The sequence below is a fragment of the Lepidochelys kempii genome, chromosome 14, assembly GCF_965140285.1.
Source record: "Lepidochelys kempii isolate rLepKem1 chromosome 14, rLepKem1.hap1, whole genome shotgun sequence".
Taxonomy (NCBI): Eukaryota; Metazoa; Chordata; order Testudines; family Cheloniidae; genus Lepidochelys; species Lepidochelys kempii.
In genome coordinates, this window is record NC_136393.1 from 7,060,159 (window position 1) to 7,087,663 (window position 27,505).

A 27,505-nucleotide genomic window follows, 5' to 3' on the forward strand; every position below is an offset into this window, starting at 1 on the left:
ATCTACCATAGATATTTACATAGGCCCCAATTCAGCAAAAACACTTAAGCACATGCTTACGTCCACCCATATTTAGCAAAGCATTTAAGCATGTGCTTAACTTGAAGTATATGCTTCATTCTCATTGAAGTCAATGGGATTTGAGCATGTGCTTACATCCCTTGCTGAACTGAGGTCATACAAACGATATAGGGACGGCTGCAATAATGATTCAGCTGCCACCTTTATAGAAGCAGTGCGATACAAGAAACAGAATACTTCTCCAGTAAAGTGAAGGATGCAGATCTTCCCATTAGAGAGCTTGAATGTATAGGACAATGTTGAAACTATGCATTTATCAAAGACAATTAAATGCTGCAACACAGAACAGACAATATGGGAAACTAATCTAAAATCAGAAGTCCACATATTACTGGGAAGCAAGAAACTTAGAGCCCTGTTTTAGGAAGTGGTTCTAGTTATTTCCTACATTGGAATGCTTCCTGGATTTCCCAAGAACTTCTCTAGGGTTGTTTTAACGGTGCAGGCACTCCTATGAGGAAACCTAGTATCTCCAATATTCTGAGTCAAATTCTACTGACCTCTCATTACTTGCCCACCAGGAATAAAATTTTAAAATGTCTCAAGTGGTTGGGAAACTTATATTTGGAATAAATGTTCAATATTTCAACAACACAAAAGGTTAGGCATGAGGTGCCCCAAGGTTGCACACGAGAACTAGTGTTTCTTAATGTATTTCTCTGTGAACTGGAAAATGAGGTGAATGACAAAATTTATAGATGATGCAAAATTTCGATTAGTCAAGATTTAAAGAAGACTGAAAACTTTCAAGGAATTTAATAAAAGTAGAGAAATGGGCAACATGTCAGCAGGTGAGAGACTCAGTGTTGAGAAATGCAAGGTAATGTACACTGGAAAGAATAAACTGAAACATTCAGCCACATTGTTGAGTTCTAAATTAAATGTAACCACTTAGGAAAAAGACAAAGACAGTGCATGACAACCTCTGTTCAGTATGCAGTGGTGGTCAAATGCACAAACAAAATGTTATGGTGCACAAAGACTAGGACAGAAAACAATATGGAAAATATTATAGCACTTTAAACAAATCAATAGCTTACCCTCTACTGGGATATTGCATTCAGTTCTAGTTGCCTTAGTACTTTGCAACTGTAATCATCTTTTTACAGCTTTTTTGTGTGGAATGTGTGTGTAAATATTGTATCTGTCTTGACCAATCTAATAAGGAACAGGTTCATTCTTTGTAAGGAACAAAGGGTAAGCTTAGTGAATTCGTCACTCACTTCTGGAGACTGCAGAGTTATAAGGATGTCCCTACTGAAATAAGACAAACACGGAGCACTAAAATGCCACCCAACAAGCCATAACAAGAACCAGCTTTTCATTTTTAATTAAAAGCACAACAAAGTATTTGTTTCATGTCTCATTCACTTATTTGTTGTTGTTATAGAATCAAAACACAGAATTTTCCCTTTTAATGAAAAACAGAAGCCGTTTAACCCCCACCCACTTCCTCCTATTATTTTTTTTAAAGGAGACATGTAATAGCCCAGAAAACTGCCCTTTGTAATGGTGCCAAGGCAAATTTCAACCCTTTATGCAATGCGGCATCGAGACAAGAATATTTGGTAAGCGTAGGAAGAAAGTTCCAAGTAAGGGCCTTGAATATCTCAACTGCCTAACTGGCTGATCCTAGGCTGTATACCGTTATTGCCCCTTCTCTGAACATGTTTATGGGTAGTCTGGCCAAGGAATGACAATGAAAAATATATCAAGATATCCATGTTACCATTGAGTTTCTTGGGAGAAAGACTAAATTAAAAAATTAAAAGGAAAGACTCAAAAAAACATTGTAAGATGAGCAACCTTGTAAGATTGAACTCATTCAACAAAGTCTCAATTGTTGATTAACTTACTGGGGCTAAGAATCAGCATCTTCCAATGCTAATATATTAACAAGTTGCAGAAGCAGCTCTGGACTTGACGGTGCAAAAGTCAATGGGAATTTGGCTTCTACCTCAGGTCTGAAAATGGGACTTAGGATCCCATTTCAGACATTTCTGAACATTACCCAATGCTTAGAAGAACAAGTACAATTTTGGGGAACTCTTTTACAAGGAAGATATAAAAGAATTAGAAAAGGAATGGAAGTTAAGAGTGGACATTACTGAGGTGTAAAGTAGAAGATAAATACTGAAGGTGAATGCCATAAAAACTGCTAGAAAGGTATAAACTGAAACTAAGAAAGGAACAGGTATTAAGGAAGTTCCTAAAAAACTTTTTATTCAGGAGGACATGTGTGGAATGAACTAACAAAGGCACCAACAGAAACTGCAACTATAAAGATATTAATACGTTAAAAATGAGTGAAAAACATACTGGAAGAAAAAAACAGCTTAGGGTAGAAGACTAGGCAAACAGTTTGACACATCTAGAAGAGATGCTTGAAAACACTATTTAATAGTCGGAGAGGGACCTAGGACTCAAAAGAGCTGGGTTCTGTTCCAGACTCTGCCACTCTCACTATACCACAGTGGTCAAGTCACCATAGGTCTGTGTCTCAATGGACCAGTCCCCCATTTGTAAATAGAACAATAATACTTGCTAATCATTATGAATTTTTTGAGATATTCTGATGATGATTATCCCGAAATGTGACTATGCTAGGAAGTACAGATATGGGAACAGAAAGAATGAGCCATAGGCACTTTGGTACTAAATCAGGATCTGAAACACTGCACATGTGTTTACAAGTCAGTACAGAAAAAGCAATAGAGACAAAGGGAGATTCTACAAACTCATCTCTCCTTACATCAGGTCAGTATTCTTTGTGTGAGCACATGATCAAAGACTGGGATATGTGGATTTGTGCAATCTCTACTACTTCTGTATTTTCCTTCATATTTCAATTTACAACATGGTTCTAATGCAGGCACATCACTTTACATTTCAGTGATAATTTTATGTAACAATTCTGATAACAGTATTAGATTAATTTTCCCAATCTGTACATTACAAATAGTGAGCTTTGCTATGGAGCAGACTGAGGAAAAATGAACATTAGGAATCTCTGATTTCACTGACCATGTCCAGAATAACCTTAGCAATGCTAATCATATGGAATCATTTACGTACAATACTCTAACCAGTGAATGCATAAGATCTGCAATAAACATTATATTTATCCCAAGTATTGTCAAATTATAACTCTCTTAACAGAAGTCATGAAATAACAGGTTATAGTAATACCAGAAACCTCCATTCAAAACAATATTATTGCCTAAAAAGCATAATTTAACAGGTAAAGTAGTTGAAATAACATCTTGAAACAAAGAGCATTGGATAAATATTTGCTCCTGGGGTTCAGACAGTTTAATTCTCTTTTATTAACAAAAACAAAAAAGAAAGCTGGAGGAAAATATGGTAGGATAAGATATGCTTTTCTCTTGCAGCAAGATATTAATGTCAAATGTAGAGTCTGTTTGCCCAAGGAAAGAAATCTAGTAGGACAGTACTGTTTACCTGTTCCTGTGTCTCCAACTCCTTGTGCTGCAGCTTCTTTTCTGTAGATCGTACCTGATTGCAATAATTTTCCATTTCATCTTGTAAAGCCTGAAACAATATCAATCAATACAACACACACATTAAAAATTAGAAGATGGAAGGAAAAAACCCCATATAATTGTGTTCAGTTGGTAGCAAAAGTCATGGGTATTGTATACTCTTCAATCTTAGTTTTCAACACTATCAAGAGAGCCACTGACAAACTTATTCGGCCACCCTGACTCTCACTTAGCGCCTTCCTACACAGGTAGTTCCACTGATTACAACAGGACTACCAATGTAGGAGTAAGGGTAGCAGAACTGAGCTCTCTCATCTATTTACAAGTATTGCTAATGTTCATCAAGTTCCCCTTATTCTTTGATTCGTACAACCTGTGTTTTGTTTGTAATGATTTCATGGTGCACCAGCACTTTGACTTAAGTAAAAAAAAAAAAAAAAAATCTGCTGTCTCAGGAACCATGTCTTGCATCTGCAGTGGAAATGGATTCAACGTTATCTGAACTGTAAGCTCCTTGAGACAAGGCTTTACCTGCTAGTAAAGCAGACAGCGCATATACAGACAAATGAGAAATACAAATCCAATAAATAATTATTGCTAATAACAATGCTAATTTAACTGATCTTTGTCTCGCTCTTAAATTATCACAATTTTTAATAAAATCAGATGAGACACATTCATTATTTAAAAATTTATTATTTATTTGTATTGCTGGACCTCAGGACCCAACTCTTAGACCAAGGCTCCAAAGTGCTAGATGATATAGGAACACACAAAAAGACAGTTCATGTTCTAAGGAGGTTATAATCAAAATATGATAATTCCAACAACTAAACAATTAACAAAAAGGTTTGTTAACGTTATCATTAAATGTTTCAATGCACACTGAATATTTACTTACTAAAGCTTAATTATAGGCACCTGTTTGAACCTGGGCATTGGTACCTCAAGAGTCGACTTGAAGCAAAGTGCACAATGCTTATGCTAGAGAGACACCTTCACAGAGGTGGTGATGGGAGTGGGAGAGAAGCATTTAGGGTTATCTGTAGAAGACTAGGAAATGGGTACACAGCTAGTGTATCAACTGAAAAGTATAGAGCAGGGTCAGGACTGTCTCTGAAAATGGAAATTTAGATCTGACGACACATAATAAATATAATTATATTGACTTTTAAAAATCTAAACAGCATGGACATGCTACTCTAAAGTCTGTAGTAAAAGAGAGATCAGCAAACTTGTGTTCCCTTAATGCATTTTGCAGAGCATGTGGTATGGTATCACATGCTACTCAACACGGAATACCGATAAATAAATGGGAATAATTAAAGGTACTTGCAGTACCAAAGATTTAACAGAAAAAAACTCTCTCTCTTTTCCACAGCACTGAAATACTGTAGTTTCAAATAATTTACAGGATAAAATTGCTATTCAGATAAGATAAGAGGACTACTTATGATAGATCTTGCATTGTTTTGAAGTGATGCCAGGAGTTAACTTTAAAGTATTAAAGCTATAAGACCATTACATATTCTGATGCCAAAAAGTTTAACCAGACCCAGGAATGAACTTTAAGCCTGCCCAGTGGCTTTTACACTATCATTTTTGCTAGATGATGTTGAAAACCAGTCTTTGTAGCCAGTCTTCTGTGCTAAACAGGTCTTGGAGTACAATATATATACATTAATATCCTGAAAAAAATTATTCATGTAAGGTGTGGTTTGTTTTTGTATTTCTGATATGGCAATTTAAAAATAGAGCTATAACTTACGATTTAAAAAAACAAAAAATTATGTCATACTATTACACGAATTTACTGCAAAAAGAAGGGGGTATTTTCATGTACTAGAAAATCAACCGAGACAGGCCATGAACAGGCAATGAACTTAATGAGTATTGTTATTGATTTCAATGGGATTGAGCATATAGAGAAATTTGTTTCCCTTTTCACTAAAATCTGGAATGTCCAATAGCCATATCTGTATTAGCTGTCTGATATCCTACGTACAGGATTCTACCACCATTTTCAATTGAGCAACTAATATCATCCATCTAGCATGTCATGGTGAAAAAGAGAATTAGGGAATTGTTTGTACACTGGAAGGGATCCTCAGCTGTGCTGATGCCACCCACTCACCACATGTATTTCCTTCACTCAGAGCTGCCAACCTTTCTCTAAATGGAAAGTTTCATTCGTTTGGTTTCTGTGGTGTAAAACAGCATGTGCGTGCGTGTGTGCATTGCTTTATTTTATTTTAGTCTTTGAGAAAAATACATCTTTCCATTGGATTCCACTAGGAAAGTCTGGAGCAAATAAATACATCCACCAAGACCGTACTTATAGCAAACACAGCAAAACGTTGGCACCATAGAAGAGAACTTGTAAAGTGCCATCTCATCCATCAATTTCCCCCTTTAGACTTTGTTATTTTTTTTTTAAATGCACACCAATATATTGTGCAGAGGGCATACAGTGAAAAGTGCATGACAATCTGAGGATATGTGGGTTTAACTAGCATACATTTGCTTCTTAAAATGTTGTAAATTCTATTCTACTCTAGATAAAATTACCATTAAACAATTATCCAACATAGAATGTATTGTGTGAGTTTACTGACCATTCCCATTATCTATTGTAACTGTCAGCCCTTAACATGCTTGGGTGTTGGAGAGACATTTAGCTCCTCTGTGAGAGTCCGGTGAATTCATCTATCACTTAAGGTTTTTGAGTGGGGTAGAGTGCGAGCCAACTCCAATACTGGTCACTTCACAGCAGCCATTGTTGTGGAGCAAGGCTGCTCTCTGAATGATTCCGTTAGTTCCCCACATTGCATGGGAAGTGAAGCATCCAGAAGGAAACACCAGATCAAGATAATCAGCATTATTTCAAAGCCCATCCAAAAAAATTAAAAAAGTGTGGGGTTGGAGGAGCGAGATCCTTGCATACCAATATCTCCAGAGAATAAGAATGACAGATAAATAACTTCCTTGTGCAAGATTCTCATTCCTACAGAGTAAGAACCTTGATGGATATCCCCCCAAAAAACGGAGTGTAAAGCTGCATAAAGGGTCAATGAAAAGGACACTTCCAACAGCATAGACAAGGAGGCTTTTATATCTACTCTTACTTTCCTATGCCAAAGGGAGATGTCTCCAACAATGTTACTCTTGGACTATAGTTAATAAGATTTTTGAGACACGAACACTTCAAAATGCAGACTATCGATGCTAGAGACTTGAAGCCGTATCACCTTCTGATTACCTCATTGTTGTGAACTATAAAATGTTTGGTTTGATAACTGGCAAGGCGACTTTTGTTAAAGTATATACTCAGATATATGCTGCTCCCAAATGAGAGTAATGTCCCTCCTCCTCTGATATTTAGTAATTACACTCAAAATTCCTTTGAATGTCTAAAACCTCATATTTAATGAGAACAGCTTGGATGCAATGTCTGCTATTCAGTGCTGCCAAGTTTGTATTGAATTTTGAAGCCAGCCTGACTGAGTCACAAGGAAGTTAAAAAAAAAAAAGGGGGGGGAGGAGGAGGACTATCCAAAGTTTTACTGAGTGTGCGACTCAGAGTAGCTATGAATCCAGGGCTCACAAAGCTCTTCAATCTACCTCGCCTCATGCAGGATGCACTTAAAATGTATTAAACAGTTGACAGCTTATCCTGGGAGCACTGTATAACCTCTCTTTTGGAAAATTAAACACAGGATTAGGGTTCAAAAGTCATTATTCAGCCAAAAATATAGCTGTAGTGCACTCACCCCAGTTACTCAGCAACACAACGAGGGATTTGTTTTATGGAAGTATAAACTTTTATGTTACATCTTCAAAATGCAAAATTCTACCCATGGAATACCGATGCCTACGTTTAATGAAAAAAATCCAGTCTTAAGTTTTGAATCACAAAGGCACTTTCCATTTTTTCCAAATGGAAAACAAAAGCATAACAAATTAGGATTTGTCTGGACACATAAAGTTTGCTGCAAACTCGGGTGTGACTCTACCCCACACTAGCCTGCCATGGACTAACTGTCCATGTGGACTCTGTTGACATGCGTTAACAGTTTGTTAATCAGTTAAACTGTTCAAGGTACAAAATTCATCCCCTTCTCAGCTTTTCTGAGTTGGCTTACATCACTGCTGTAAAGACAGTATTTTTTCAGTTATACTGGCTTTCAAATGTAATGTAAACATGTTTGCTGTTGAAAGTCTACACCATACCTGACCTTGGAAGTGCTTTCTGTTGGCCTGAGAACAAAGAAATGAAATGTTTTGCTTTCCAACCCAGATATCCTACACTTTGAAAAGCACTTAAAAATGTAAATGAGATAATAAGCTCTACTGCAACAATGTGGGTGAACTACAGCTGCGGAAAAAGGCACATATATTAGATTTATTGATAAAAATGGGGAAAAAAACCTATATATTGCAAATGTTTTTGATTGTTAATTAACTGTTCATAAGATGCAAAGAACACGCTAAATTGATAGTCATGGGCCTGATGGAAGAGAGGAGGGACTGTTTTGTGGTTAAGGTGCTGATCTAGGCCTCAGAAGATCAGGGTTTAATTCCTGGCTCTGGCAAGTCGCTCAGTGTCTCCGTAGCTCAGTTCTCCACCAGCTGTAAAATGGGGATATTAACACTGCTTTCACTAATACCTGTGAGACACTCAGATACGATAGGGATATAAGCAGATAGATGGAACGTGAACAGAATATTATGGCTTGGAAAGGCTTTTTTATTTTTAACCCCCAAGAACATGGCAGAGCCAGCACAGCTCTGAGCTGGATTACACTGTGGCTTGCATGTCACCAACAAAACTTTTAACTAAATTTTCATTTGGAAGACCAAATTCACTCTTGGTAACTGAGAACCGAGTTTGGAGACAATAGGATTACCAATGTGAAAGTAAGAGCAGCACTTGGCCTACTGGTGGGTGACATTTGAGACCAGAAAAATCCAATGACTTAAATCAGAGGTTGCAATGGTGACAGAATTTGCTGGTTTTTTTTAACTTGTAAACCATATAGTTTTGACTTGGAGTCACAGACATAAATATGGATGCCAGTTCTACAAAGTCACTTTTCAGACAGAAACACACAGTGAGGCATTAGTTACAAGGTTTAGTTGGAAAAATAATAAAAAAAAAAGACCAGGAAGGATCAAATGAACAAGCATACAATGATGATACAAGGAGGTTTTGGTTTTTTTTTCTTCATTTTTAATACATGAAAAAATGTTCTGCTCGTACTTTAACTATAGGAAATAGTTAAAGAGAAAAAACTGTGCATAAAAACACAGTCTTGGAAGAACTGAACAGGCAGAAACCAAAACTGTTTTGACCTATTTTTGCATAATGCAAACTATTGGGGATTTAACTGCTGCAAAACTATTGTATTTTCTTCAGAAACCTTCAACGAAAATTATTTCCTCCTTTATGTACGTTACTGAGCACACAGGCCTTCTTCTTGCTCCAACTAAAGTCAATGGCAAAACTCAATGATTTCAGTGGTACAGAATTGGTCACAGTGAACATGGTATGTGCTGTTCCTCCTCTTCAATATAATTAGTTGAATAAATAAGGAGAGAGGCTTGCAGGGAAGGGAAGACTTTTAAAATGTTCTCCATGCAAGACCTGCTGGTATTCTAATCTTGAAGAGCAGGGTGTTAAACTCAAAAGTCATTGTTCATCAAGATCAGATTAAGCCTGGTAGGGGCATATTCTCTTTTTGATATACATGCATAACTCTTATTGGCTGTAATAGCAGCTATGCATGCACATCAAGAAGAGAACAGACCTCAGTTCTTATGATCAGTGTAGAGTAATACTAATAATAGGGGTAATCATAGTTAGTCCTTTTAATCTTCAAAGGGCTTCACGTACATTACCCAATTAATATAATTAGTTAATGAAAGATGCAGTAATAAAGACTACTGTAATTACCTACTGTTGTCTTAATTATCTCACTAACAATGCCCACAGAAGAGTGCTTCTACTTTACACCCTCAAAATCTGTGCCAACAACAATACTGGAGTACAGGCCTCCTTTTGAATATCTTTAATTCAGATTAAAATCATTTATGGCTTTTCTCTCCACTAACGTGTGAAGAAAAGCCTAACTCTGGAAGCTTGTGGAAAATCTATACAAACATGAACACAAACTACACAGCATTTTGTTCCAGAACTACAAATGTACTTGTAAACTATCTAAAACTGTGACAAAATAGCAATGACCCAACCCTGAGCCCTGTCATCTGTATGTAGAGTGGTAGGTCAGGGACAGTCTAAAGATCACACAGGCAAGAATTCATCTTCTAAGTTGGGTGGTTTCTCTATTTATAGAGGCCAACCGCAACTCCTAGTTGAAAAATAGGTCGAGTTTATCATCACAAGTAATCTCAGGTACTCTCCAACTAAACTTCTGCCCCATCTCTCCTTTTAAGTAATTTTAGTCTTTGTTAAAATATTCCCTGATTAAATAAAATTATGTGATTCTGTGGGTGATATTACATTACAGCAGGAGTTATCAGACTTCATTGCACTGCGACCCCCTTCTGACAACAAAAATTACTACATGACCCCAGGAGGGGAGAGTGAAGCCTGAGCCCTGACGCCTCAGGTGGGGAGGCCAAAGCTGAAGCCAGAGCCCCGCTGCCCTGGGTGTGTGTGTGTGTGGGGGGGGAGGCAGACAAAGCCCAAGCCCAAGGGCCTAGGCCCCGAGCGGGGGGCCTGTAGCCTGAGCCCCGCTGCCCAGGGCTGAAGCCTGTGGGCTTCAGCTTTGGCCCCGAGCAGTCAGGCTCAGGCTTTGGTTTCAGCCCCGTGCCCAGGAAAGTCTAATGCCAGCCCTGGCAACCCTATTAAAATGGGGTCGTGACCCACTTTGGGGTCCCGATCCACAGTTTGAGAACTGCTGCATTAAAGGCGGCTGGGCTTATTATTATTAAAAAAAAACTTGGGAAAATGTCATTACAGGGACCACTGCTGTGCTTCTTGGGTCACAAAAGTATAGCATTTTTTTTTAAAGGGACAAGGATTGAGATTTGGGTCAGATTTTCTGCTGGTGCAAAATTGATGCAGCTCCATTGATTTCAATAGAGTTTTTCCCATTTACACCACCAAAGAATTTGGACCTTGGTTTTTCCCCCTATTGTTCTGCATTCCAGTGCATGATCGTTTCAAAACCTCTGTGCTCAATTTCTGTCTTGTTTTTGGTGTAAAGGAAAGGAAATCTTATGGTTTTAACCTAATACATATGTATGCTGTTCACATATGGCAAAATTCCTTTCTGGTGGGAACTTTTTAGTTGTTGTTGCAACACACCATATATCTAAGAAATTCTGCTTTGATGTTGAACTATTGCTACACTACTCATTAGGCTACTGATTCAAAATGAAAGGCAACATTTCTGTGGTCTGTATAAAAATAATAGCTTTGTTTTCACAAACAAAGCTTCCCCCTCACCCTATATCCAGTGGTTAATATTATTGCAACTGAAAAAGAAAAAAAATTCATATTATTCTGCTCTGAAAATAGTTTGTAGGTTTAATCACTTAAGTTATTCTTACAGACCCAGATTTTTAGAAATATTTAGGCTTTGTGGCGCTCAGCGTTGCAATACCTAATTGAGTTAGAAATCTAAACCCCTTTTGAAAATGAGATTTAGGCACCTACATCACTTAGCTGTTGCAACACGACCACAGCAACACCTAAATACCTTTAAGAATCTGAGCCATAGTCTATAAATAAAATTTGAATTACTATTATGTCTATACAGATAGCTCTGATGATTTATTGTACACCAGGGATAAATATTAAAACATCTGAAACAATATTTTACATTTACATAACACCTTTCTTCCATGGTTCTCTCAGCCTTTTATGAGCAATTAAGCCTCATCACCAATGTAAGATAGACAAGGATTACATACCCTTTACAGATAGGGAATTGAGGCATCGGGAGTAACTGACTTTCCCAGGTCCTGCAAGACAGCCGCAGAGCCGTGAATAGACTCCTGGAATCCTGATATCTAATCTCTTGTGCAAACTACTAATACGGCTTCTCACTGATCAGACATCAATCACACCATGGAATGAAAACACAAGTGTTAACCAGTTAATCTATTTTTTTCAAAAATATGCTCTCCATAGTCTTATATGCCTATAAAAGACCCCCAACATATTTTCTCAGTCTCTGCTACCACCATGAAAAACAAATTTCTTTGGTCAAGAATTAGACAGATTTTCAAAAGAGCTCTGGATTCAGCAGCTCCCACTGAGAACAATGGCTAGATTCTGAGCAAATCTGAAAATCTGGCCCCTTTGCTGATGTGCCAACGTGGAAGCGGAGAGTGCTTGGAAATCTGGTCTTAGCTGTGACTCTTGAATGCTTTTTAAAATTAGGCAAGGGCTCTTTTCTGAGCTTGTCAATACTGCTTCTTACATTTGCCCACAGGAATTGCTGTTGTGTAATGCAAGATTCCTCCCCCTCCACTTGATCATACCACTAGTGTGCAGGGAGGGAAAATAATAAGAGCAACGGCGTCCAAGATCATGCTTGTTCTCTGTAGTAGCAGTGAACGGTGAACACCAAACCACCCATGAAAGAGAGAGATTGTTTACTCTAAGTTTTCTTGAATTTCTAAGACCACCCTGTTTTTATGTTTCAAGACTTATATACAAGTCATGGAAAGGAGGAGAAGGGATGTATCAACAATACACTATATACTTTGGCTGTTGCGCAGCTCAGTCCATCCTTCAAATTTCATCTGGGAATCCAAAGCGGTGTCTTCCAGAGTACTCTGAATACTCTTGATCAAGATTTTCAACATTGTTGGTTCTAATGATGCAAACTCATGTACCATCGCATTCTCTCTCTCAGATCCTGGTTTGTGTATTTTCAGCATTTTCTGGAAACTTTTTGGTTTTGCTTGCCCAACTTTTTAGGCCCTGTTTCAGCAAGGTATTTAAGCATGAACCTAATTCTAAACATGCAAGCAGTCCCAGTGAAGTCAACAGGACCACTGGTACTCTTAAAGTTAGGCATGTGCTTTAAGTACCTTGCTAAACTGGGGCCTTAGAGCGTTTCATGCTCAAGGGAATCAGCTTGGAACGTCCAGGGTGAAATAAGGTAAAATACGTCCAGGAAAGGTATGAACTCAAAACAGTAACATAAAACAAGATTTTTTGAGGTGGTGGTGGTGGGGAATGACAGGGAGATTCAAAGAGCAATAATAAACTGGCTTTTACATGTCCTTCTCACTGACCTACAAAAAGCAACAAACAGTGGTATTATCATGTGAAAACACCATTTTGTCTATTACCAGAACGCATTAGAGTTGTCATGATTAAGATATTCGGAATGCTTGTCAGCGATCAGACTCCAGTTACTGCAGTATTTCTACAGGAATATCTTGTTTGTATGCTTTAAAGCAAGTCTTTCCCAAGCTGCATTAGGATCATGGTCAAGAGTACTCTGGGAGAGTTTGGAGGTCAGAGGTCACTGAAAGGAAAGTCAACTACTTAATTTCTTTTCTGCTTTCATTTTGAGGGATGTAGGAGGAAAACACATGGTTTTTCATATATTCTAGATAAAATAGATCTTTTAAACCCAAAGATACCATGACATCCTTAGCATACACTTATGAAGAAAAAGTTCAAAACTTCCAATTTAAACCACTTAGAATGAGAGGATTTACCAAGATTCTGTCGAATGTTCAGCTGACGCATTGTCAAAAACATTTATCACATAACCTTTTGAAGTTTCTTAGCTTCCCTCTAGTTATTAAAGCTTGAATTGCAGAGTTCGTTATCAACCTCAGAGCACACATGCAAAGGTATTTTTTAAAATCAGCCTTTCAGTTTGATTTCAGGACTATTAAACAAAATAAAAGTGTTCCAATCACGCTAAATGTCTAATAAACTATTTTTTATGCTGCATGTGCATAAAGGTAATGTGTGACTGATCCACTAGATAATTTTTTTTTCATTAAAATCATATAAGTAAAGGAAGCTGCAAGGAGTCTGTCATTTTCATAGCAGATTTTCTGTGAAGCCCCGAAGTTAATTGTAAGCTTTTGGTATATGTCAACCTATGCCATAAGCATACCTGGAATATAGCATCATTGGATATATATCAGTGGAACATTACTATTGAGAATGTTCATTAATAACTAACACTATCATGAGATGTTTCAGCACACGTTGGATTTCTCCTAATATAATTCAAAAAGAGCATATATCAGGCTCCTATCAATGGTTCTGAGGTGCTCCTGCCTTATGATAAAGCATATTTATATACCACTTGCTAAACAATTCATTCTTTAGACAGTGGAACCTGATCTTGCAATATATTGAAGATCCTCAACTTCAACTGATTATAATGGAAGTTTGTGGTACTTAGCAGCTTACACATGGCAATCAGCATGTTGCACTGGCCGCAATGTTCTTTACAACCTTCTTTTAAAAAAGTATTCTCTGCTGTAGATTCATGAAGCCCTGATGTTTCAGAAATTTTCAGGAAGCATCTTATGATGTTTTGCTCCTTTTCTAGTCAATATTAAAGGTTCAGGAATTTCTAATCAATGGGCTAATTTGCTTCTTTGTAAGTATAAAATTAAAATGTGGTACTCTGTGGGGCAGATTATTAAACTATCAATTACCACTTTCATTGTCCCTGTAGCCATAGGAGCAGTATTTGTTGGATAAAATAACACTAGGTTCCACTGCACACACAAAAAGATGAAAGTATGAGCTGAATAATGTTTTTACACCTTTCAAAGTAACCTTAATCAACTACATTAAGTTGCAAGGCAAGCGGCTGCTTTTTGAACTGAACAAGAGCTAGCTTGAATCAACTGAGCCTGCACCTTCAATATATGCTCTGGGATGTGAAAGGCAGCAAAGTAATACCTTTTAAAAATTATATCTTTAAGCCAAACCTGCAATAGTTCTTGGCAGCGTAGGATATACAGGAGTTTAATTCAGAAACTCTTTTCTTCAAAGTCTTTAATGAGACCCAGCCCTATTACATTTGTAACCACACTTGATAATGCAATTGCTCCTATTTAAATAAATGGGTGGAAACAGAGCATTCTAAAGTTTAATTTTTTTTAAATCAGGTTGAGATGAAACTCATTTACTTAAAAAGAAAAAGAAAAAATGAAAAAGGTAAAAAGGTGGCCCTCTGCAGCTGGTCAAATAGATTACTATTATCTAATCTTATTAGCCTGAGGAAAAAGAAAACTGTTTTTCAAGAATATACTTTAGAGAGCATTGGCCGTCAAAATATTTTTTAAGACATACTAACATATTGATTGGAAGTAAGCTTGTCCCCAAATCTGTCTGATCTAGTTAGTAACACAAAGTTATGGCAGAGATGATTGTCAGCATAAATTATATGGGCAAGTACATCTGCATTTCAAAATCCTTTTTTGGGGGATTTACGTAAAAAAATTAAATGAAGGGGAAAAAAATCTACTACAGATTTTTTAGATTTCTTTCCCAGTATTTCAGCGATATAGAATATTTGCTGCAAAATAAAATAAAAGAAACAAAGAACAAGCCCCCATGAAACGGATACTTTTAAAGGTCCATCTTTACACGGCTTACATCCTAAATATAATTGTGCATAAATTCCAAATTTCCTGTATAATTCCTTTTTTGAAATTTGCCACACCAATGCCAAAAGTATATTTCATTTCTTGACTCTAACCTATCCTTTTTGGGTGAGGTTATTAAGAAGGTTGTAGCAAAGCAAATTTGGTGTCACTGGGGTCCTAATAATGTTTTAAAAGTCTTTGCTGATCTGGCTCTGAGCTGCACAAAAACTGCACTAGTTTCATTAGCTGATCTTCTCCTACTGATGGACAAAACTCTGTGTCCTTGCTTATTTGCTTAGATCCATCAGCAGCTTCTGATACCACTGACCACACAGCTTTGCTGACTTCCTTGTAGACCCTGACTGGAATCGACAGGACATCTCTTCAGTGTTTTGTTCTTTCCTTTTAAAGAGTTCCCACAAGGTGGCAATGAGACAATTGAGCAGTTGCCTAAAGGCTTTCTTATGTGAGGTTGTGCAGGGACCTTTTCACTCATACGTCATTCAATATATATGTAATGTGAGGTGATGTAGGCAGCACTACTTTATCACTGAACTAAGGTGTGGTGTGGTCTATTTGCTGTGCCAGTGCTTGGCTGGCATAAGGACTTGCAGTTCAGCCAGCTTGCTGTCATCCAACTTCAAGCAGACAGAAATGATACTGGCAAGACGAAGGAAGCATTTTGAAGGCATGGTGGAAATCGTGTCTTTTCACATTATTGACGTGATTCAGACTCCTTTAGTCCAAGAGATCTGCTGTCTGCGTGTGTTTCTGTGTCCCCAACTGATGGACAAAACCACCTTTTTAATTTGTATCTATTGTGACCATTTCATAGAACAATAGAATATTAGGGTTGGAAGGGACCTCAGGAGGTCATCTAGTCCAACCCGCTGCTCAAAGCAGGACCAATCCCCAATTAAATCATCCCAGCCAGGGCTTTCTCAAGCCTGACCTTAAAAACTTCAAAGGAAAGAGATTCCACCACCTCCCTAGGTAATGCATTCCAGTGTTTCACCACCCTCCTAGTGAAAAAGTTTTTCCTAATATCCAACCTAAACCTCCCCCACTGCAACTTGAGACCATTACTCCTCGTTCTGTCATCTGCTACCACTGAGAACAGTCTTGAGCCATCCTCTTTGGAACCCTCTTTCAGGTAGTTGAAAGAAGCTATCAAATCCCCCCTCATTCTTCTCTTCTGTAGATTGAACATCCCCAGTTCCCTCAGCCTCTCCTCATAAGTCATGTGTTCCAGTCCCCTAATCATTTTTGTTGCCCTCTGCTGGATGCTTTCCAATTTTTCCACCTCCTTCTTGTAGTGTGGGGCCCAAAACTGGACACAGTACTCCAGATGTGGCCTCACCAATGTCGAATAGAGGGGAACGATCATGTCCCTCGATCTGCTGGCAATGCCCCTACTTATACAGCCCCAAATGCCATTGGCCTTCTTGGCAACAACGGCACACTGTTGACTCATATGCAGCTTCTCGTCCACTGTAACCCCTGGGTCCTTTTCTGCAGAACTGCTGCCTAGCCATTCGGTCCCTAGTATGTAGCGGTGCATGGGATTCTTCCGTCCTAAGTGCAGGACTCTGCACTTGTCCTTGTTGAACCTCATCAGATTTCTTTTGGCCCAATCCTCTAATTTGTCTAGGTCCCTCTGTATCCTATCCCTACCCTCCAGCATATCTACCTCTCCTCCCAGTTTAGTGTCATCTGCAAACTTGCTGAGGGTGCAATCCAAGCCATCCTCCAGATCATTAATGAAGATATTGAACAAAACCGGCCCCAAGACCGACTCTTGGGGCACTCCACTTGATACCTGCTGCCAACTTGACATGGAGCCATTGATCACTACCCGTTGAGCCCGATGATCTAGCCAGCTTTCTATCCACCTTATAGTCCATTCATCCAGCCCATACTTCTTTAACTTGCTGGCAAGAATACTGTGGGAGACCGTGTCAAAAGCTTTGCTAAAGTCAAGGAATAACACGTCCACTGCTTTCTCCTCATCCACAGAGCCAGTTATCTCATCATAGAAGGCAATTAGATTAGTCAGGCATGACTTGCCCTTGGTGAATCCATGCTGACTGTTCCTGATCATTTTCCTCTCCTCTAAGTGCTTCAGAATTGATTCCTTGAGGACCTGCTCCATGATTTTTCCAGGGACTGAGGTGAGGCTGACTGGCCTGTAGTTTCCAGGATCCTCCTTCTTCCTTTTTTTAAAGATGGGCACTACATTAGCCTTTTTCCAGTCGTCCGGGACCTCCCCCGATTGCCATGAGTTTTCAAAGATAATGGCCAATGGCTCTGCAATCACACCTGCTGTCCTTTAGCACTCTTGGATGCAGCGCATCCGGTCCCATGGACTTGTGCTTGTCCAGCTTTTCTAAATAGTCCCGAATCACTTCTTTCTCCACAGAGGGCTGGTCACCTCCTCCCCATGCTGTGCTCCCCAGTGCAGTAGTCTGGGAGCTGACCTTGTTTGTGAAGACAGAGGCAAAAAAAGCATTGAGTACATTAGCTTTTTGCACATCCTCTGTCACGAGGTTGCCTCCCTCATTCAGTAAGGGCCCCACACTTTCCTTGATTTTCTTCTTGTTGCCAACATACCTGAAGAAACCCTTCTTATTACTCTAACGTCTCTTGCTAGCTGCAACTCCAGGTGTGATTTGGCCTTCCTGATTTCACTCCTGCATGCCCGAGCAATATTTTTATATTCTTCCCTGGTCATTTGTCCAATCTTCCACTTCTTGTAAGCTTCTTTTTTGTGTTTAAGATCAGCAAGGATTTCTCTGTTAAGCCAAGCTGGTCGCCTGCCATATTTACTATTCTTTCTACACATCAGGATGGTTTGTCCCTGTAACCTCAATAAGGATTCTTTAAAATACAGCCAGCTGTCCTGGACTCCTTTCCCCCTCATGTTATTCTCCCAGGGGATCCTGTCCATCAGTTCCCTGAGGTTGTCAAAGTCTGCTTTTCTGAAGTCCAGGGTCTGTATTCTGCTGCTCTCCTTTCTTCTTTGTGTCAGGATCCTGAACTCAACCATCTCATGGTCACTGCCTCCCAGGTTCCCATCCACTTTTGCGTCCCCTACTAATTCTTCCCGGTTTGTGAGCAGCAGGTCAAAAAGGGCTCTGCCCCCAGTTGGTTCCTCCAGCACTTGCACCAGGAAATTGTCCCCTACACTTTCCAAAAACTTCCTGGATTGTCTGTGCACAGCTGTATTGCTCTCCCAGCAGATGATTGAAGGGTGATTGAAGTCTCCCATAAGAACCAGGGCCTGCAATCTAGTAACTTCCATTAGTTGCTGGAAGAAAGCCTCGTCCACCTCATCCCCCTGGTCCGGTGGTATATAGCAGACTCCCACCATCACATCACCCTTGTTGCTCACACTTCTAAACTTAATCCAGAGACTCTCAGGTTTTTCTGCAGTTTCATAGCGGAGCTCTGAGCAGTCATACTGCTCTCTTACATACAATGCAACTCCCCCACCTTTAATGCCCTGCCTGTCCTTCCTGAACAGTTTATATCCATCCATGACAGTACTCCAGTCATGTGAGTTACCCCACCAAGTCCCTGTTATTCCAATCACATCATAATTCCTTGACTGTGCAAGGACTTCCAGTTCCAAGTTTCCAAGCCAGCGTCTTCACAAAGGTAGAAAATGTTACAGAGGTTAGAATGTTTGAACAATGTTGGATCAATGCTAAGTGAATTACTGCGAAACCTACTTAGCACATATTAAGCAAAACAGGCCCTTTTAATTTTCTCTTACTTTTTATGTATGTATAGTACCAAATATCTCTGAGATATAGATGACATTTTTTAAATGCAAAAGCATTAAGAACAACAGAACAGGTCAAGTGCTTAAGCCCCACCAGTTTTTCATTTGTGCAATTACATTTCATAGGCAACTTTTTAAAGAAACAGAAGGCAAAACTGCAACTAAAGAAGCCAATAAAGTTTCAGATCATTAGAGACGTGTGCTGGCAAAGCTGAACTCACAACATGGCCAAACTCCACTTGCAAATGTGAATTTTATAGTATACAGGAAGGAGAGGTGGTTTTTGGGTAGAGGGCAACAGGAATGAAAAAACAGTATATAAAATAAATGGAAGAAAACACTTAAAGTGAAGAACATTAAGACTGACAACTCAGACCGCACTATAATCTCTGCGCATCCATCTCCTTCTGTTTTCCAGTGTCTTTTTCTGGTTTGCAAGCATTACACTACTGTGGGTAAAGGCTATATGGGTATTCTGGTAGAGCTGAGGAAACACATAATACCAAGGGGTGAGCTGACTATGGCTGTTTGGCAAATAGTCGTGGTCAAGGGTGTTACCAGGTATGCAGACAATTAGAACCCGCTGATATGATTCAAATTATTACATAGCCTCTCGTAATTACTGCTTTTACTCTGGTGAATTGCAAGTGCTAAACTGTAAAGGATATGAATTATATTAACTTTAGAAACAAAAATATAAGGAATCTAAATATATCCCTATAAGGACAATCTGTCACTTCCCCCCCCCCACCCCCAAGGCTAGAGGAAACCATTACATTTCCCAGCTTCTCCCGCAAACCATCTCTTAAAGTTTGGACTGTTCCATAGTGTACAAAGGTTCCAACAGGTGTCTAACATTTGGTGATCTGAATTTTTACTTTACAATTTCATTCAGCTTCTCCCTTACCTGTTAAGAAGCATCAAATGAATTTACTTTTCATATTTTCTCTCATTTGTATTTCTATTTGATCTTCAACATATTATCTTGGAAGTAAACACTAGGCCAGATAGTGCCTGGTGTCTCTTGGCACAGAATCGATGGGGGCAGTCAATTCCGGGGTATCCTCCTCCTCTCAGTAGGGACACTTCCCTTCATGAGACTTTGCAGGGATGAAAACTGCATGTGGAGAGGAGGTGGAGACAGGGTGAGGCTGTCCTTGCATACTTTTTTCCTTGCAAGTACTGTACTATAATTTGGAAAGTGCCTTTATTCTAAACTCCACTCACATGAGAAAGTGGAAGATATATGGCAGCTAAGGCTGCTCTCTTTTAGTATTTCCTTGTAACTAATCCTTTAATGCTAACGGGACTATATGTATTTCCATTCTGTATAGAAAACAGAGCTATATTTATAAAAATAAAGGCAGTGCCTTCCAGGAATGACAAGACAGTGATACTGGCCACTCACTGCTGATATTAATGTTACGTCTTAAAGTACAATGGTCACCATTAAAAATTTACCATTGGTCAACAGTTACCACTCAGTGGCATTACAGATGCAACAGTTCCCCGATCTATACTTAAAAAAAAAAGAAATTAGCATAATAAACAATAAATATTCATGTTAATAAGGATCATTCTATTCTTCTATGTATTTATCATTTCAAGAAGAATGGTTTGTTCTCTTTTGTCATGTTTTTTGTTTTTTAGTAAGTTGCGACTAAATTCACGAGAACTTTGCATGCACAGAAAAGCCTGCTGTAATACTAGATTTGGTATGTTTCCTGCCCCTTCCTACTAGATCTATTTGAGGTTCAGAATCATAAGCAGAACTATTGTGCCAGCAGAAAATGCTAAAAGGGAATCTGAATATTCCTAAAATCAATAAAAACTTTAGCAAGACATTTTTCATGTATGAAGTTGAAGTCCTCGGTGACCCTCCTCTGCTGATATGCATTCATCGGATACCATCATGATTAGTCAACAAAGGATCACAGCCTATATTACTATGAAAAAGCTTGCAAATAATTTGTTACACAAAATAACATTGTAAATTGTGCATGTGTGTTGCATGTCTGTTTCTCTTTTGGAATACTCCAGTGTAATATGGTATTAGTTTATCTCACCCTTAGGCGGGTACAGTTTGTATATATAAAAAAGTATTGAAGTATATGTTGATAACTAAACCTGGCCCGTATGTTAATTTGCCAAAACCTATAACTTGTGTTATTGTGCCAAGCTTTCAAATGTACCTATGGAGTAATAAATGTTTGTGACCTTATGGAAAGTTTGCTTTGAAGATGTTTATTTGCTTCAGCAATCTTTTGCTGGTGAGTATACAGTTCATGCATATTGTGTTTCCACCTACACTGCCGGAAGAGCCTCCAAGTTGAGGCAGTTCCAGAAGAGAGAAGGAAGAAGGCAGGATTCCAAAAAGTAATTGGAAATGGAATAAAGAACAACCTTTGGAAAGTCAACAGAGTGCTATGCACAGACTGTTTTACAGGTACCTAGCATTTGGAGAACATTATATACTTTATCTTTTTTTTTGTAAGCAAAGTCACAGACTTTTGAGCAAGAGTTCTTCCTCTCAGTACCTATTCCTGATACAAAGGCTGTCTGAAACATGGTTTCTGGGTTCCCCCCTCAATTCTTTCTTTCCAAACCTAGCATTCTCCCCAGCATGTGTGTCCCAGTGCTCTGTGGGAGAGCAGATCCTCTCTGAAATGCAGGGAACAGACAATTGACCATTCTATTATTTTCCCCTGAGTGGCAGCTTTTAAGAAACTAATTTCCTTATATCACAATTTTTAAAACACTTTTTTTCTACCCTTCTTTACTGGTTCATTGGTTAAACTGTTACATGTATCTCAAGCATATTATTTTAGTTAGTAGCCATACGATGACTTTTTATTCACATACTGCTAATAGCTTAGGGCCAAAGGCACTCCAATGGTTACACTAAAGGTGAGTTTGGACCACAATATTTAAATCTTATGGTTTTAACTACTAAAAGCAGTGACCTTCTGGGTTCTTTTACCTTTCTTTTCCCATTCTTCCATGGTACAATTAGAGTGTACTAAGCCATTAACTAAAACTGCAACACTAGCTAGGCAGAATTTTATATTTATAGGTCTTTTTCTTATCTTTCATAATCCTTGCACTGGTAGATACAATTTTGGGTCCTCCCCTCCCGGAACTGGCAATGAATGAAGAGAACTTCATGTCATGCAGTAGGAAAAGCAAAACATTGAAGACGACAACAATAATGCAAGAGAAAGTGAAAATACAACTTCAAGAGCTGCTGGAGAATAGTGGAGTGCAGTTCAGATAGTAGGCAAGTACCAGTTCTAGCCTTTGGTAAAACTTGTAAGTATTATTTCGCTGTTGGCCATGATAAGTTTTTCAATGTGTTGAGACATGAAAAGTCAAGAGAAATGCCAGAGAGCAAAGCTAGCTGCAGGAAAAAAAGATGACTCAGTTCTTTGTCTCAGAAAGCATGTCAATGACATTATAAAGTGCTTACAGATGCTCAGCAATTCAGATTGCCTGATTGGCTGTACATTTGAAACCATGTCATTCTGAAGAGAAGATACTGTGCTGCATGCAATGGAACGTTTTCTTTAACAGGAATGTGTATTACTGTGAAAGGGAACAGGGAATTTTTTTAAATTAAAATGTCAATTAAATTAGATAATTGTGCTTTAAAGTGAACTTTTATGTCAACCTGAAAGAACCTGTGTTTTCACTCTGACACGAATCACAGAATTATAGAATCATAGAATGGTAGGACTGGAAGGGACCCTGAGAAGTCTTCTAGTCCAATCCCCTGCACTCAAGGCAGGACTAAGTATTATTTAGACCATCCCTGACAGGTGTTTGTCTAACTTGCTTTTTAAATATCTCCAATGATGGAGATTCCACCAATCTCCACAGGCAATTTATTCCAGTGCTTAACCACTCTCACAGTTAGGAATTTTTTCCTAATGTTCAACCTAAACTGCCCTAGCTGCAATTTAAGCTCATTGCTTCTTGTCCTATCCTCTCAGGTTAGAGAGAACAATTTTTCTCCTTCCTACTTGTAACAACCCTTTATGTGCCAAGACAGGCTTTTAAGACACCCAAGACAATAGACTCAAGGCAGTTGCATAGCTGAAAGATAGTTCATTCTCCCAAAAACAATAAGCTTAGGCCAAATCCTTAAGTCCACACTCAGGCAAAACTATTACTTATGTAAATGAAAATATTGACTGAGGAAAGACTTCAAAATGTGGCCCATCATAAAGGCGAAAACAGAAAATCCTTGGGATACTCAATAAAAACCTTTTAAATTTTACTCACCACTCCATAGGGGATGAATAACTTTCTTTGCTGGGAAAAATATCACTGGGTCTTTTTCTCATGATGTTTTGAAGGATGATGATCACAGGTGAGCAGCAGATAATGTGACTGAGCTGGTAAATTTTCAGGACAATTTTATAAGGCTGAGGTTCAAGATTTGATGGTTTTGGGCTTGCAGTCTGTTCAAATACTATATTCCTTGCTTAAAAAACACTGCAATGGTATTATTATTAAAAGACTGAAGTTACAAATTTAGAAATACAGTTCCAGAAAATGATGTGTTATGACTAATAAATATCCTGTACAACTATATGGGGCTCTATGTCAAATTGCTCATTAGGGCAATGTTTAGCTACAAACGTAATTTAAATGGACTTGAGACTCCTTTAGATAATCTTATTGCATATTCATCTCAGAAAGAGACTTCTGATGATTGACAGAATTTGGCATGTTTGTGGATGTAGAACCACTAAAAACAATAAAACATATTCTAGCCAGATGGCTTACAGAAAGGAAATCAGTGTTGACTGCAGCAGATGAATTGTTGATCTTTTCTTATGGGTAAAGATAACAGAAACAACAACATTAGCTAACTTACAAAAATCACAGTAAACTTTACACATAAAAATAATTATGAATAAAGTGGTTTCTCATTGGATGAAGAACAGAACAGGTATGTTATGTAGGATACTCAAAACACAGATACTCAACAACATTACAATCCTACTGCATCAACGCACATCAGATAAGAAGGCAACTCAATACTCATTTGACATAAAAGAAGTCATAGGGTACAAAAAGCTGTGATCAATGTTTTCATTTTTGCACTAAACATTGCTTGCATTTAGTAATTCTTTCATAGCTTGCCAGTTACATCATCGTCACAACATTCTGAACCAATGACCATGACATTTTCATCTCCTTAGGCACAAAGAGCATCAGAGGGAATGGTGAACATGTACAGTGTTCCAGTGTTCCCAACGACATTTTAAAAAAACAAACAAACAAACCAACCACAGTTGGCAAACTTGTTGGCATACTTAACGAAGGGACAAAGAATTGAACTCGATGAAGATTCAACTACCTTCTCACTGCTGATGGTAGACTCACCAAAATAAGTTTGAATCACATTGCAAGTTTCCCCATACAGCTCCAACATTAACCTGAAGAAGGGCTCTGAGAAACATAAAAGCTTGTCTCTCTCACCAGCAGAAGCTGGTGCAATAAAAGACATTACTTCATCCACTTTGTCTCTCTAATTGTTGGTAACTGTGCTTTATCTGTTTTCTGGGCTATTGAATGAGCACCTTTCATGGCTACCTACAGTTCCTTGGCAGAAAAATTTGTGGACAACTGACTGCAGTTCCGATAAAAGTTTTCTCTTAAAAATAAAATGTTCAGACAATCAACCAACTTTTAAAAATAAAAACAGTCATTTTGTGAAAGGAGTAATTTGAGTATGAAGCAAGGAAAGAGTCCTCCTAAATGAGTCTCTCAAAAGTGGCACAGTGCACAAGTGTAAATCTACTTTACTAATATCCTCCCAAACCTGATGAGTTTGTCCTCTTTGTTATTGATCATTTGGTATTCTGGAAATAAAATCACTGAAACAGAACAAAGCCAGAGGATAAATGTCCTTCAGCTTTAAAACAGAAAACAGCTCAGCTTACCCTGCCTGAAAGTTTTCTTTCGATAAATGCCTGTTTCACCTCAGCATTTATGTAGCAGCAGGAGATCATTATTCAGACACACCATTTGCTTCCATGGGCTTTCTTACAAAATTAAGCAAAATACTTTGAAAATTTCTTGTTCCTTAACTGTGCTTCCGACATCTAATTTTCAGGGAAAACTTCCAATAGTAGATAACAATTAGTGCTACAGGTGACAAATGTGGCTAACTAATGAATCAACACTTGCGAAACCACTTGGCAGATTATATGATAGAGCAGAAATAGTTATGGCTTCCAAAGTACCCCTCTCAAAACATACAACATAATGCAACCTAGCAGCCTCCTTTCTGAGACACATTAATTGTGTAGTAAACGACCTTGAATATTTTTCCTTTTCCAACCACTGAAGTTGTCACAATTCTCCATTAAGTTTGACTAGATCTACTAGAATTTTGGAATGTGTATATGTTGTTGATTTTATATATTTTTTCTGTTAAAAGGATCCTGACGGTTTCCAAACTCATTCCAATGACAGGACACTACATGTAGATTTAGTGTTGCTTGGTTCCTGAAACTTGCCTCATAGAGGCGAAGAATGCTCTTGGGGTTAAGGCACTGAACTGGAACTCCAGAGATCTGGGTTCATCCCTAATACTGCCACAAACTCACTGTGTATCTTTGGGCAAATCACTAAATTTCACTGTACCAGTTCCCCAAAGCATTAACACTTTCTTTCTCCCATGCTTTATCTTGTCAATTTAGATTGTAAGCTGTTTGGGGTAAAAAACATCTCTCTGTGTTCATGCACTGTCTATCACAATGGGATGCCAGTTTTGGTTGCAACCTCCAGACACTATCTGGAATATAAAGAAACACACAAACACACACTGGCTTGCCCTGAACCTCTGACATTACAGAGTGCTACAGTGAAATTCTAAGATGTATGCAGAAGACAAATGGACAGAATGGTTTAGGAGGGTTTTCCATAGCTCACCGAGGAGCTTAGACATGTTTCTTATAAAAACGTGAAACATTATTTACTTAGCATGGCTGATAAGAAAACAGAACTACAGGAAAAATTAGCATATTCAAGAGGTTTTAAAAAGCATGGCTGTTCCAACGTTCAGTATTTGTGACAGGTTTGTAAATACTACAGGTACATTTTTGCCAACTATGTTCTGGAAATAAGGTGTCAGGCGCCCTAACAAAAATATTCTGAATGCTTTAAATACCCTAAGGCTTAAAATAATTTGTTTTATTTTAAGAAGGAACCAAACATGAAAGGGCAAAGGAGAAGGGAGGATTATCCAAATAAAAAAAGAAGGGCATACAGCCAGCCATGCAGCCCTGTTGCAGAATGTTATAAGATGTGCAGGAGTCTTGGGCTAGAAGGCAGACTCGGAATCCAAGTGCTAAGCCCACAGACTCAGGGCTTGTCTACATGGGGAAATGTCCGGCATAGCTATATTGGAATAATTATTCCACTATAATTTTACCAATATAAATCCCTCAAATAAAAGTGAACAGTGTCCGCTCAGGGACCTATATCAGTATAACTATAGCAAAGTAATTATTCTGGTATGCCTGGAAATTTTCCTGTATAGACATGCCCTCAGACTAACATATGCATCAGAGACAATTCTTTTCCTGTCCCCAGATGTGACAACACCCAGGAAATAAATGGTAGTGATGCAAACAATATATAAGGTGCACAGAGGTACATACTATTTTTTAAAAACGCTACTGTGTTCTAAGTACAACCATTTCTGTCTTGGCCCCATATTTATAACTAAAATATGCTTCTGCATTTTTTTTTCCTTAAAGTAGTTAAGAGACACTGAAGGAAAATGGTCTTTTACAATTATTGAAACGAAAAGATAACGCCATAAGACATTATTTCTTAGAAAACCCTGGAGTCCCATTTATTAACAGACAGCAATTTGGTGCTAAATGGGGTAAAATACAAACTGAGTGTTGCCCTGAAATATTTTGCCAACAGATCACAACATGCTAATGAGATTTTGCCCAACCTTATGAATATTAATTCAGGTGGATAGAGTTCTCAACAGAAACCCTGAGTCAGTGACAAAAATCTACATAAAATAAACGTTCCTCCTTATAAGGAAAACAGAATATATTTTTTATTCAATTCTACCTTTCCCACTTTGTGCTTTCCAGTCTTAATGTATGTTTAGAGCCAATTTTGTGATGTGGAGACTCCACCTAATCATTAATTGCCCCCCCTAAAATCCTTGAAAAACAATTTTGCAGCTCTAAAGCACTTTCCTTAAAAGGTTCCCAGAGCATTTCACAAAACATAAGGAATTAAGGCTCAAATTTCAGAAGTAGCCTAAGAAAATAAGGTGCCCAAATCCCACTGAAATTCAGTAGGAGTTAGGTGCTTAACTCCCTTAGGCACATTCTGAAATCCCAGCTTAAAGCCTCACAAAAACCTTTGCAAGGTCGGCATTATCCCAATATATATCTGAGCATAAGCTTTCGTGGTGTTTGTAACTCTAGAATTCAATTTCTTCGTTAATCTGCCAGAGCCCAAACTAACTGACTTTAAGGGCACAGTG

General features: G+C 38.3%; 1 protein-coding gene across 9 annotated transcripts in view; it reads right to left on the reverse strand.

Moving 5' to 3' along the window:
* CEP112 (centrosomal protein 112) overlaps window positions 1-27,505 on the reverse strand; it is a 362,242-nt gene that overhangs the window by 76,188 nt on the left and 258,549 nt on the right. For all 9 annotated transcript variants that reach the window (XR_012154913.2, XM_073311622.2, XM_073311620.2 and 6 more), the window contains one exon: window positions 3,544-3,633. Coding sequence is in view for 8 of the 9 variants with exons in the window: in XM_073311622.2 (XP_073167723.1) it covers window positions 3,544-3,633 (90 nt within the window). In the remaining variant the exon portion in view is untranslated. The remainder of the gene's footprint in view (window positions 1-3,543; window positions 3,634-27,505) is intronic.